The 13314-nt window shown below is 46.3% G+C and overlaps 1 protein-coding gene and 1 pseudogene across 1 annotated transcript; both read right to left on the bottom strand.

The window, feature by feature from the left end:
- Positions 1-337: 337 nt before the first annotated feature.
- Positions 338-729, bottom strand: LOC101602346 (annotated as a pseudogene).
- A 6443-nt stretch (positions 730-7172) lies between these two features.
- LOC101602347 (transmembrane protein 14C-like) lies at positions 7173-7517 on the bottom strand. Its single transcript, XM_045157877.1, has one exon. It carries the CDS (start codon positions 7515-7517, stop codon positions 7173-7175), a length of 345 nt encoding a protein of 114 aa, XP_045013812.1.
- Between the last annotated feature and the right edge of the window lie 5797 nt (positions 7518-13314).

The following is a 13314-nucleotide window of genomic DNA, read 5'->3' as shown; positions in this document are numbered from 1 at the left end:
TTCCAGGTCAGCCTGGGCTAGAGTGAAACCCTACTTTGAACCCCCCCCCCCGCAAAAAAAAAAAAAAAAAGAAAAAGAAAAGTGTAGGGGCATGTCTGGCTCAGCCAGGCTTCTCCTGGTCCTTCCTGCTAACACATGGTAACATTCTGCCTGTTTGGGGCATTTGTCCATTTTGCAAAAGGGAGATTAAAGGATGATTGACTTCTGACGGGGGTGAAGAGCACAAAGGTATAAGAAAAAAAATACAAAAGCAGATGTAGTATATTATTTTATAGGAGAGAGCTGCTGAAAATACTACAGGCTAACACAGACAATATGACACACAAGGGGGGTGGTGTCAGGGAACCAGGGCCAAGGCTGCAGGCTTAGACCAAGACCTTCCAATGGACTGCTGAATGGATTGCATCCACTGCTTGTGCTGAGAGCAGGCCATGACAAGCCTGGAGACCCCACAGGCCTGGCTCAGGGCCTGCTTGGAACGCACAAACACATAGGGGACATTCTTGTCTTCACACTGCAGTGGGAGGCGCAGGATGATCTCCAAGGGCTCAGCGTGTGCCGCCGTCACCAAGAATGTGGAGATGCCCTGCTCAGGGTTTTGGTGGCCTCACTGGCTCCTTTCTGAAGCTGTCTGTAGTTATGCAATTGCTGAGCAAGGTCCAGCAGTTTCTTGGTGAGGTGGGCATCCGTGAGTGGATAGGCCTGTGGATTAACAGCAACCTCTGTCATGGGAGGGGTCGCTGGCCTCGCTGGCCCAGTAGAGTGTTTTCTTTCTTAGCATTCATGAAGCCCTGAGTTCAATTCCCAGCACACCACCACATGAAACCTGTCATCCCTAGATCCTACATGCCGGTTCATCACTCCTGAACCTCCAGGAAGGACAACGAGGACCAGCTGAACAGCGCCGGAACAACTTCAGCCTCTCTCCACAGCCTCCCCACCCCAACGACTGGAAAGCTCTGTGAAATGGGGTGTTAGGGATTCAGGAAAGTCCTTGAATCCTGAATTTACATTTGCATTTAACCAAAGAGTTGGGCAAACCAAGCTGAGAAGGATAATTATTAATTTATTATATTTACTGAGGGAAGTACAGAACCAAAGAAGCCTCCTACCTTGACCTTCCAGGTGCTGGGATTAAAGGCATGTGCCATCATGCCCAGCAAACCACAGTTTATTTATCTGCTAGAGGATGATAATACTCTTGTTGCAACATAAAGAGTACAAAATGTCATAAAGTTCATTAAAATGCCTAATTCTGGTGTTGGGAAATGGCTAGGCAGTTAATGATACTTGCTTGCAAAGTCTGCTGGCCCAAGTTCAATTCCTCAGCCATTCATGTAAAGCCAGAAGGGCATTCATTTGCAGTGGCAAGAGACCCTGGCCACACATAAACACCTACAAATAATTTTTTTGTTTATTTTTATTTATTTATTTGAGAGCAACAGACAGAGAGAAAGAGGCAGGTTAGAGAAAGAGAGAGAGAGAGAAAATGGGTGTGCCAGGGCTCCAGCCACTGCAAATGAACTCCAGATGCATGCGCCTCCTTGTGCATCTGGCTAACGTGGGTCCTGGGGAATCGAGCCTTGAACCAGGGCCCTTAGGCTTCACAGGCAAGCGCTTAACCACTAAGCCATCTCTCCAGCCAACCACAAATAATTTTTTTCAAAAAACTTTCTTTTTTTTTTTTTAAATTTAATTTATTAGTTTTCATTTCAGTGAATACAGGCAGTTTGGTACCATTATTTAGGCTCATCTGTGATTTACCCCCTCCCATTAGACCCTCCTTGTTAATGAAAATGGGTCGTGCATTGTGGAGATAGCCCCCAGTTATTAGTATGATAAATGTCTCTGCAAATCATGACCCAACATGTAACTCTGACATTCTTTCCGCCCCCTCTTCCACAAGATTTCCCTGAGCCATGTTGGGTTCATTTTTGGTCTGCTTCAGTGCTGAGGTGTTGGGGACCTTTTTCAAAAAACTTTCAATGTAGGGTCTTATTCTAGCCCAGGCTGACCTGAAACTTACTCTTTGGTCCCAGGCTGGCCTTGAACTCACAGTGATGCTCCTGCCTCTGAGTGCATGTACCACCACACCTGGGCAAATAAATAATTTTGATGCCCTAATTATAATCCTAGGGGAGGGAAAAGTAAGAAAAAATATATAAATAATGAAGCCCATAAACATTTTTCTATGATTACATTCATTCATGTAAAGTTCTAGAAAAAAAAAAAATTGCCAGGTTTCATGGCCTATGCCTTTAATCCTAGCGCTCCAGAGGCTGAGGCTGGCTGCCATGGGCTGGGAGTTGGGTAAGGGATTGTCTACAAAAGGGTCAAAGAGAACTTTTTTGGGTGGTTGGATGTTCTGTACTTTGATTATTATACAGGTTTCTTGATTGTTTCCAATTATCAAAATGTACCAAAGTTCTCCAGGTTATTCTAAGCCGTTGCCAGGAAAACCTTGGCTTAGAGAACAAAAGCTTGGAAAAAGCATTCATTGGGAGGAGCTTTCTACTCCCCTCTCCTCTTCCCCATCGTCCCCCATGTTCATACCTTTTGTAGCCAGCAAACATGCTCCATCCCACCTCACCATCCAGCAGAACTCCTCTGACTGCTCTGCTTTGATTCCCTCTGCCCATCCAATCTTTTTGTTTTGTTTTGTTTTTCAAGGTAGGATCTTGCTTTGGCCCAGGCTGACATGGAATTTGCTATGTGGTCTCAGGGTGGCCTCGAACTCATAGCTATCCTCCTACCTCTGTCTCCCAAGTGCTGGGATGAAAAGCATGCGCCACCATGGCTCAGCCTTTTGTTTTATCTCTGTGTGTGTGCGGGGTGGGGTGGGGGGAGATGGGGGGTGGAGGCAGGGTCATACATAGCCCGGGATGGCCTCCAACTCACTCACTACATAATCTAGTCTGGCCTTCTGACCCTCCTACCTCTAACTTCCAAGTGCTAGGATTATAGGCAGGAGCCACTGAGCCTGGCTCCCCACTCAGTCTTTCTCTACTAGATTCAGAACACCATGACTAAAGCCAGGCAGAAGGTAGTTCACAATGAAGTATGAATGACTGGTGGATGAATTTTGTGTTTCCATGAGGGCTGGTTGTTTAAAGGAAGAGTTTCTAGCAGTATGGTTGGTGTTCAATGGTACCTTTCCACTCTGCCCATTGGATAAGGGTTCTGTTTAAGACAGTATGAAGGGCTGGAGAGATTGCTTAGTGGTTTAGGAGCTTGCCTGTTAAAGCCTAAGGACCCAGGTTTGTTTCCTCAGCATCCACATAAAGTCAGATGCACAAAGTGGCCTGTGCATCTGGAGTTCTTTTGCAGCAGCTAGAGGCCCTGGCATGCCTGTTATCTCTCTCTATCTCTGCTTGGAAATTAATAAATAATTTTTATAAGACAGTATGAGATCCAAAGAGCCCCCATGAATCCTAATTACTCATTCATTTATTCACTCACTCACTCACTCATTCTTCCATTCCCACAGCAGATATGCACTGACTTGGTTTACATCTTGCAAGATGCTGTAATAGTTAAAGGAATTAGAGGCTCTAGCTGGCCAGGAATATCTGCTCCTTCACTAACTGTGAGCTTGAGGCTTGAGGTACTGTGGACCATAAGTAATTACCACATGGTGTGCTGGGACTGTGATAAGTTCCTCTGTATACAATCATGCCTAACTGGACCTGGAGAAGAGAAGACTCCAGAGAGAAAGTCACAAGCGAGCTGGGCTTTTGAGAGGCGCAACAGGATCTAACTAGGTAGAGGAGAAAGCAGTGTGGTGAAGAATGGCGTGAGATACAAGGGTGGGCCTGGGGACGGTTGACATTTGTAGCTGTGGTGACAGCAGAGACAGCACACAGACTGTTGGTGTGTCGGTGGGTATTTTAGTGAGAGGTGTCAAGCAGAGTTGAGACAAGAACTTGCTTGTAAGAGTTTTGTTTGAGAAGTTGTCCTCAGAAGCAGGAGTCAAAGAGAGGGAGAAAGAGACAGACAGAAACAAAGAGAAAGCCAATCGAAAACTCATTGGCTAGTTTTCATGTTATGAGCACCTGGGGCTCATTCCTATGGAAGACCTCTGAACAAGCATGCCCTCAAAAACGGGAGCTTAGGGGACTGGGGAGATGACTCAGCGGTCAAAGGTGCTTGTTTGCAGAACCTGCTGGGGTGGGTTCAATACCCCAGCCATCCACATAACGCTGGAAGGGCGTTTGTAGCAGCAAGACACCTACATGTGCAAATAAATAAATAAATTTAAACATTAAGAAGAAGCTTACTTTCAATATATTAGTCAGAATAAATTTTTTTTTAAGTGTGTGGGGTGGGGAGATGGTTCGGTGGCTAAAAGCACTTGCTTGAAAAGCCTGCTAGTGGCCTAGGGCTCAAATTCCCAAGACCCACATAAAGCCAGATGCACAAAATGGCACATGTGTCTGGAGGTTGTTTGTAATACTAGAGACCCTGAGGCTCCCGTTCACTCTCAATCTCAAATAAATAAATTAAATTAAATAAACAATTTTAAAATATTTTATTTTATTTATTTATTTGAGAGAGATAGAGAGGGAGAAAATGGACATGTCAAGGTCTCTAGCCAATGCAAACAAATTCCAGACACATGCACTATCTTGTGTATCTGGCTTTATGTAGGTCCTGGGGAACTGAACCTGGGTCCCTTGGCCTTGCAGGTAAGTGCCTCTCCACCTCTCCAGCCCTAAAACAAATTTCTTTAAATTTTTATTTATTTATTTATTTGAGAGCGAGACACAGAGAGAAAGACAGAGGGAGAGAGAGAGAATGGGCGCGCCAGGGCTTCCAGCCTCTGCAAACGAACTCCAGATGCGTGCGCCCCCTTGTGCATCTGGCTAACGTGGGACCTGGGGAACTGAGCCTCGAACCGAGGTCCTTAGGCTTCACAGGCAAGTGCTTAACCGCTAAGCCATCTCTCCAGCCCTAAAACAAATTTTTTAAATGACAGTATTCTAGTGGTGGGTGAACATGCTTGTAATCCTGGCATTTGGGAGGTAGAGGCAGAGAATCAGGAGTCCAAGGCCAACCTCTATTAGGGAGTTTCAGGAAAGGCTGGGATACGTAAGACCCTGCAAAGCTCCCCCATCCACAAAACAAAACAAAACAAACAAACAAACAAAAAAACCTTTTAGGAGACTGAGTCATTTATTAACCAATGCCTAGTTCCCTTGGCAATGGAATATCCTAGGGGATTATTTCCCTATGGAAGTTTTGAGGCTTTGTAATTTATTTTTATTTATTTTTTTGAGGTAGGGTCTCACTGTAGCCCAGGCCGACCTGGAATTCACTACATAGTCTCTGACTGGCCTTGAACTCACAGCAATCCTCCTACCTCTGCCTCCCAAATGCTGGGATTAAGGCGTGCGCCACTACGCCCAGCTCCATTTTTTGATTTTAATTGACAACTTCCATAATTATAGATAGTCAACCATGATAATTCCCTCTCCCCTCACTTGCCCCTTTGCAACTCCACTCTGTCATCTTCTGTCGCCCACTCAATCTCTCTCTCTCTTTTGGTTTTTCAAGGTAGGGTCTCATTCTAGCTCAGGCTGACCTGGAATTCACTATGTAGTCTCAGGGTGGCCTTGAACTCACGGCAATCCTCCTATCTCTGCCTCCTGAGTGCTGGGATTAAAGGTACATGCCACCACACCTGGCTCAGTTTCTTTTTTATTTTGATGTCATCATCTTTTCCTTCTATTATTAGGGTCTTTTGTAGGTAGTGTCAGGCACTGCGAGGTCATGACTATTTAGGTCATTTTGTGTCAGAAAGAATGCATTGTAAGCAAGCAGTCCTACCCTTCCTTTGGTTCTTTCATTCTTTTTGCCACTTCTTCCACAATGGGCCCTGAGCATTGGAAGGTGTGGTAGAAATATTTCAGTGCTGAACACTTCTCTGTCACTTCTTCTCAGCACTACGGCGCCTTTTGAGTCATCCCAGAGGTCACTGCCATCTGAAATGAGAAGCTTCTCCAACCAAAAGTGAGAGTAGCATTAATATATATGGGTATGGACATTAAGAGAAGTGATTACTAGGCAGTTTGGTGAGCATAATATATTATATATATATAATATATCTGGCATTTAGCCAGACACCAGCAGGCATTACACTTCTAGGGCTCATGACTTCTCCCATCACAGGTTTTCAGTATTAGGTGAGTATTCCTTCCCGTGGAACAGGCCTCCAGTCCAATTACAGAGTGCTTGGTTTCACCCATAAAAGACATTCCACTATTGCACCCATTGGCTCATTTGGCCTGGCTGGCTAAACTTAAGGCTCACAGCTTTGTAACTTTTGTTTCTTTTTCTTTTTCTAAAACATATTTTATTTATTTATTTGACAGAGAAAAAGAGGTAGTCAGAAAGAGAGAGAGAGAAAAAAAAGGCACACCAGGATCTCCAGCCACTGTAAATGAACTCCAGACTCATGTACCACCTTGTGCAACTGGCTTATGTTGGTCCTGGAGAATTGAACTTGGGTCCTTTGGCTTTGTAGGCAAACGCTTTACAACGCTTTAACCGCTAAGCCATCCCTCCAGCCCCAGCTTTGTGTTTTTTTTGGGGGGTATTAAGGTAGGGTCTCACTCTGGTCCAGACTGACCTATAATTAACTATGTATTCTTAGGGTGGCCTGTGAGTCATGGCAATCTTCCTACCTCTGCCTCCCGAATGCTGGGATTAAAGGCGTGTGTCACCATGCCCGGCTCAGCTTTGTGATTTTTTTTTTTTATAGTACACTTTATTTTCACTTAATACAATTTCATAGTAGGGCTGTGCTCTCAGATGAGCAAAGACATACATCCTAAATCTCACCAAAAGACTGTTTTCACGCTGTTCTTCTGGGCAGGACATGAGGCTTTTAGAGCCCGCAGTGCGATCATCACCTGGTACAGCAGGGGGAAGACTACCCCATCAAAGACTCCAACATTAGCTCTTACGTCAGATGCTCACCACCTCTCAAAGGCTGTAATTGTAATTGTAGTAGCTCATTTTACCCCCACCAAGTTCAGTGTCATTTTTGTTGTTTTGCTTTTGTAAGTACACTGTGTAAAGCTGTCAGTGCCGCTGATTTTTCTCTTGATACAGTGAAAATAGGGTAAGTCTGGAGATTTTCACTTCTTCTTGGGTCCAAGCTGGCACATGACTTATGGATGTGGTGTGCTCAGCAAACTAATTCCAAGTTTGGCAACCATGAGCAGACTGGCGCCCGCAATCAAACCTGCAGGCATGAATTTTCCAGAGTTGTAGAACTGCATTCCCATAATGCCAGCCAAGGTCCCAGAGGTGGCTAGGAAAGCCCACACGTTGCTGGGATCCTGAGACAGCTGGTAAGCACCCAAGCCTGCTAAGCTCCCAAAGAAGAGTCCAGCAGCCAGGGATGGCACACTAGCTGCTTTTGCATAGCCAGTGATCCCTCCAGTAGCCACCAGAGCTGCGTAGCCAAAGCCAAAATAATGTAAAGGCACTAGTGGGCTGGTATCTTTCTGCATTGTTCCCTCTGTCCAGGTAGGAGCTCGCACCAGGCCTGCACCCAAGGCCGTCCCCCGAAGACCTGCCCTCGACCAGTGACGAAGCGGAGTGTGCGGCCGTGGGGACGTCACCGCGCACTCGGCCAGCTTTGTGATTTTTGAAGAGAGACTCCTGCAAACCCATAGGCCTGTCCATTGCAGCTGCAGCAGAAACCTGAGCTAGGCTAAGGGGAGGTGACATGGGATACGAAAAGCATCTAGTCTAGAGGGTCACTCAGGTTAAGGGACTGAATGAATGGGTGCAGTAAGTAGAAGGAATTCAGGAAATGAACTTGGGAAAATAAGCTGGGGTCAGAGTATTCCTTGTGAAGAATCTGATATACCAGGCTACAAAGTTTAAACTTCATTTGCTTGGCCCGGGTACCTCACATGTTCCCAATAGATATTAACTGAAAGAATGTCAATGGCAGATGCATCCAGACCACACCCTTGCAAAGCAGCTGGGCTTCAGAATCCAGAAGACTAGCTCTATGACCTCTAGCCTCTTTGACCACTTTCATTTCTCTCTTTTGGAATAAGGGTTGTTGTGAGGAATTAGATGAGATCAAAGCTGTAGGGCAACTAGAAATGTGGACTCAATAAATGTCAGTCACCCTACCACTGTCCCCATTATAACCCGAAGCCAGGTAATAAAGCTGAACTACTCACTAGCTCGAGACAGTGAAGGCTGCTCATGGGATCTGTTTACAGAAGATGTATGCTGCCATTTCCAGTTAGATTGGTCCTGGTGGAAAAAATTAGTGGTTTTGGTAACAACTTCCTTGGGCCAAAAGGGAATCATGTAACTGCTTTAATTAAAGGACAGAGTTGAAATTATCCTCCCCAGGAACTTATGCATTCAGAAATCAATGTTTATAGTAATATTAACTATGATTTTCTTTTTCTTTGTCCATTTCAATATATATGACAAAAAATCTTCTGATCAATATGCTATTGACTGGGGTCATCGATCACTGCTGAGTGTGCTTTTCTCTCCCCTCCTGACAGAGGCCAAGATGCCTGTGGACACTGATGGAATATCCCTGTACTAGTTTGTAGACATGGGGAGTTCCTTCCTCTTCCAATGGACAAACAAGCTTGCTGAAGCCTCTGGGACTTTGGGGTGTGGAGGTAAGTGAGAGAGAAATGTGGCAGGTTGAGGGAAGAAATAAAGGGTTGAGAAATCACCCCAACTGGGGAATACTAAATTAGTATTTTAAAACATTCATTTCCCCATAGCAATCTGACATGAAGACAAACTGTGATAATTCATGCCGGTGGCATACCAAGTTACAAAAAAGGAGAAAACAAAGAAGGAAGAAAGTATAGTGGTAAACCCAGTAAAGACAGGCTTTGGCAAGAAAGGAAATTCCACAGTGGAAAATCACACTTGACCCAGTCCTTTAGGGGGCACAACAGGAACAGCAAGGTGGGGGTGCATTCATCTGTCCACCCAACCATCCGTTCATTCATTCATTTTGCTCCATCAACAATGATCAGCTTTCTATAACACATTCTGCAAGAAGCATCAGGAACACACAAAAAAGTAGAAAGGACACTATCCCTGTCTTTGCACATTCTAAAAAATTATTATGTATTTATTTACAGAAAGCGAAAGAGAGAGAATTGGCACACCAGGGCCTCAGCCACTGCAATTGAACTACAGACACTTCTGCCACCTGGTGAACATGTGCAGCCTTGTGCTTACCTAACCTTTGTGTCTGGCTTAGGTGGCATTTGGAGAGAGACTGAACATGGGTCCTTAGGCTTTGCAGGCAAGCACCTTAACCACTAGTCCTTTTCCAGCCCCTATTATTGTTTTTTTTTAAATATTTTAAAGTTTTAATTAATTTATTTATTAAAGACAGAAAGGGAGAGGGGGAGAGAGAATGGGGGTGCCAGGACCTCTAGTCACTGCAAACAAACTCCAGATGCTTACACCACTATGTGTATCTGGCGTATGTGGGACCAAGAGAATCGAACCTGGGTCCTTGGACTTTGAAGGCAAGCACCTTAACTGCTAAGCCATCTCTCCAGCTCTCTATTATTTATTTTTTTTTTTAAGTAGTGTCACTTTAGCCCAGGCTGACCTGGAGTTCACTATGTCGTCTCAGGGTGGCCTCAAACTCATAGCCATCCTCTTACCTCTGCCTCCCAAGTGCTGGGATTACAGGTGTGTGCCACCACCCCTGGCAAATTATTATTATTATTTGAATATGTTATTTTATGTATTTGAAAGCATGAAAAAGAGGGATTGAGAGAGAGAGGGAGAGGGAGAAAGAATGGACATGCCAAAGCCTTTAGCCACTGAAAATGAACTCCAGATGTGTGTGCCACCTTGTGTATCTGGCCTATGGGGGTCCTGGGGAATTGAACTTGGGTCCTTTGGCTTTGTAGGCAAGTGCTTTAACCACTAAGCCATTACTCTAGCCCCCAAATTATTATTTTGTTTTATAATTCTTTTTACTTATTTGCAAGCACAGGGAGAAATAGAAGAGAGACAGAGAGAATTGGCACACCAGGGCCTCCAGCCACTGCAAATTAACTCCAGATGCATGTGCCCCCTTGTGTATCTGGCTTACGTGGATCCTGGAGAGTTGAACTGAGATCCTTTGGCTTTGCAGGTAAATGCCTTAACCACTAAGCCATCTCTCCAGCCCCCAAATAATTTTTAATTTGCACATATGTGTGTGATATGGGTGCACCAGGGTCTCTTCCATTGCAAAGAAATTCCTGTCTGGTGACTAGAGAATTGCACCTGGGCCAGCAGGCTTTCCAAGCACACACTTTCAAGATTTTTAAAAAGTTTCTTTACTAGAGACGGAGAGAGAGAGAGAGAGAGAGAGAGAGAGACAGAGAGAATGGGCATGCCAGGGCCTCTATCCACTGCAAATGAACTCCAGATGCATGTGCCACTATGTGTATCTGGCTTACGTGGGACCTGGAGAATTGAACCTGGGTCCTTAGGCTTTGTAGGCATATGCCTTAACTGCTAATCCATCTCTCCAACCCCCTTTGCACACTTCTGAAAGGACATAAAAAAACGTTGCCAGGCATGGTGGCTCATGCCTTTAATCCCAGCACTTGGGAGGCTGCTATAGGAGTATTGCCATAAGTTCAAGACCACCCTGAGACTACATAATTAATTTCAGACCAGCCTGTGTTAGAGCGAGACCCTACCTTGAAAAAGCAAACAAACAAACAAAAGTGTCACATAGTGGTGCACATCTTTAATCCCAGCAGAGGTAGGAGGATCATTGTGAGTTCAAGCCTATCCTGAGACTACACAGTGAATTCCAAGACAGCCTAGGCTAGAATGAAACCCTACCTTGAAAAACAAACAAACAAACAACAAAAAAAAAGTGTCACTAATAATGAATGGAAGGAAAGCAAAGATAGAGCTATGCATAGGATCCATTGGTGATGAAAAAAAGTGGGTGTGTGCGCACACACATGCATGTGCATATTTTCAGAGCTGGAGGTCTTCAGGCTCCAGGAAATTCTGTGTGTAAGCAGGGAATGGGGGACAAGAACCTTAAGGAAGAAAAGACATACATAAAGAAAGCTTAGCGATTAAAGCACTTTTCTGTGAAGCCTAAGGACCCAGGTTCAATTTCCCAGAATCCACATAAACCAGATGTACAAGGTGATGCCTGTGTCTGGAGTTTGTTTGCAATAGCTGGAGGCCCTGGCGCGCCCATTCTCTCTCTCTTTCTCTTTCTTCTCTCTCAAATAAATAAATAAAATATTTTTAAAAAAGAAAAGAAAAAGAAAGCCGAGTCTTTGGAGACACCCTTGAGTTGATAGGGCCAAAGTTTAGGAGGAAAGCAGAGACCAAATTTGGCAGGACTTTCTATGTCATAAAGAGGGGTCTAGACTCCACCATGAGGCTAATCTGGAATCACAGAAGAATTTTGTTTATTTATTTTCTCTTTCCCTCCCCCACCCCCACCCCCTGGGTAAGTGTTCAGGTACAGGCCATAACACCTGTGTGGAGGTTAGAGGACAACCTCATGTCAGACTTCATTTTCAACCTTGTTTAAAACAGGGTCTCTTGTGCCAGGCTTGGTGGCCCACGCCTTTGATCCCAGCACTTGGGAGGCAGAGGTAGGAGGATCACCGTGAGTTCGAGGCCACCCTAAGACTACCTCAGAAAACCAAAGACAAACAAACAAAACAGGGTCTCTTGTTCACTCTTGTCAAGCTACCTGGCCCGTGAACTTCTGGAGATTCTCCTGTCTCCACTTCCCATCTCCCTGTAGAATCACTGGGATTACCACATCTGGGTTTAAGTAAGTTCTGGGGATAGGAACTCAAGTCCTCAGGCTTGCAAAACATTGAGCATTTCCCCAGACCCCCAATGAAGGGTTTTAAGTAAAAGCAATGAATGACACTTTCTCATTTGCGGTTAAGAACTTATCTCCTTGTAGTCTTGAGGGATGGTTTGAAGGGATTTCAAAAATGGTTGCTGAGCCTGGTGTGGTGGCGCACGCCTTTAATGCCAGCACTTGGGAGGCAGAGGTAGAAGGATCGCCGAGAGTTCGAAGCCACCCTGAGACTTGGAAAAACCAAGAGGAAAAAAAGAAAAGTGGGAGCTGGATGGGCAGTGCTAATGGTTCACATAACAGGCGTGTGGAGAAGGGCTACAGAGAAGGTTCCCCCATTTTATTTGGAAGAAGAGGATCTTCCACTTGCCAAGCCACTTGCGTCTTAACAGTATCAATTTCCTCATCCTTGAAATGAAAGAACCATGAATCACTGATAAAGTCTCCCACTTCTGCAAGCACGAGACAATGTATCAGGGTCGCTGGGCAGGCGGCAAACCTCGCGAGGGAGGGTGAAGCTAGAGTCCCCATCCCGTCTCTCCCCAGCTCAAGTTTCCTTCCTCGCTTAGGTGGGTGGTCTGTGGTCACAGAGAGGAGGTGGATTGGAGAGCTCTCTACTAGGTCCAGGTCTCCCACACCTAGACGTGGTTTGATTTAGTTTGGACTGCCCTCAGCACTCAGGACACGGGACCCAGCAGAGCCACCTGTAGCTGTCACCACCCTTTGACCGTTGCTTTGCCGGAAAACAATTAGCGAGAACATTTAAAAAGGATGCCAACACCAAGCTTACATTTCTTCCTTTCCTTTCCCTTCATTTCCCTTCCTTTCCTTTCCTTCCCCTTCCCTTTCCCTTTTCTTTCCTTTCCTTTTTGGAGTGGGCTTCTGTGTGATCTTGGATATTAGTCCAAGGCTCTGGATAAATCCCATCCAAGGCAACCAAGCGGAGCAACACATCGGATCCCTTCCTTCTGGTCGTCACATCACACGACCTTTCTTTCCCTAGTTGGCCCCGGAAGCCGCTCTGACCCTGGACGGGGTCTGGCGCAGGATTCCCGGAGCAGGACCGGACCCAGGGCGCGGAGCCCCCACCTCCCGGCCCATCCGGGCCGTGCGCGCCCTCGCCAGAGCTCCCTCCTCCCCCCAGGCGCGCGGCCCCGCGCTCCGGTGCAGGGAGGGGGCGCGGACGGACCGCGCGCTGCGGCGGGAGCTGCGCAACGCGGCTGCCCGGGTGTGTGTGTGTGTGTGTAAGTGGGGGGTGAAGCTGCTGCGAGCCTCGGCACACCCGCGCGGTCGGCTCCGGGAAACCGCGGCGCCTGCGAGGTGAGGAGCCCCGCGGGGCCGCGCCGCGGTGACCACCCCGCCTCTCCAGGCCGGCCAGCACCCGCTCCGGGGCACGCCCGCAGGCTCTGGCCCTGCGCCACCGACGCTCCGCCCCTCGCCTCGGCTGGGCTGGA

This window comes from Jaculus jaculus, chromosome 9, assembly GCF_020740685.1.
Source record: "Jaculus jaculus isolate mJacJac1 chromosome 9, mJacJac1.mat.Y.cur, whole genome shotgun sequence".
NCBI lineage: Eukaryota > Metazoa > Chordata > Mammalia > Rodentia > Dipodidae > Jaculus > Jaculus jaculus.
Note: the sequence above shows the minus strand (reverse complement) of the source record. Positions and strands in the feature narration are given on the sequence as shown.

Coding starts and splice junctions, on each gene's coding strand:
- LOC101602347 (XM_045157877.1), bottom strand. CDS start 7,517: ATGCAGAAAGATACCAGCCCACTAGTGCCTTTACATTATTTTGGCTTT.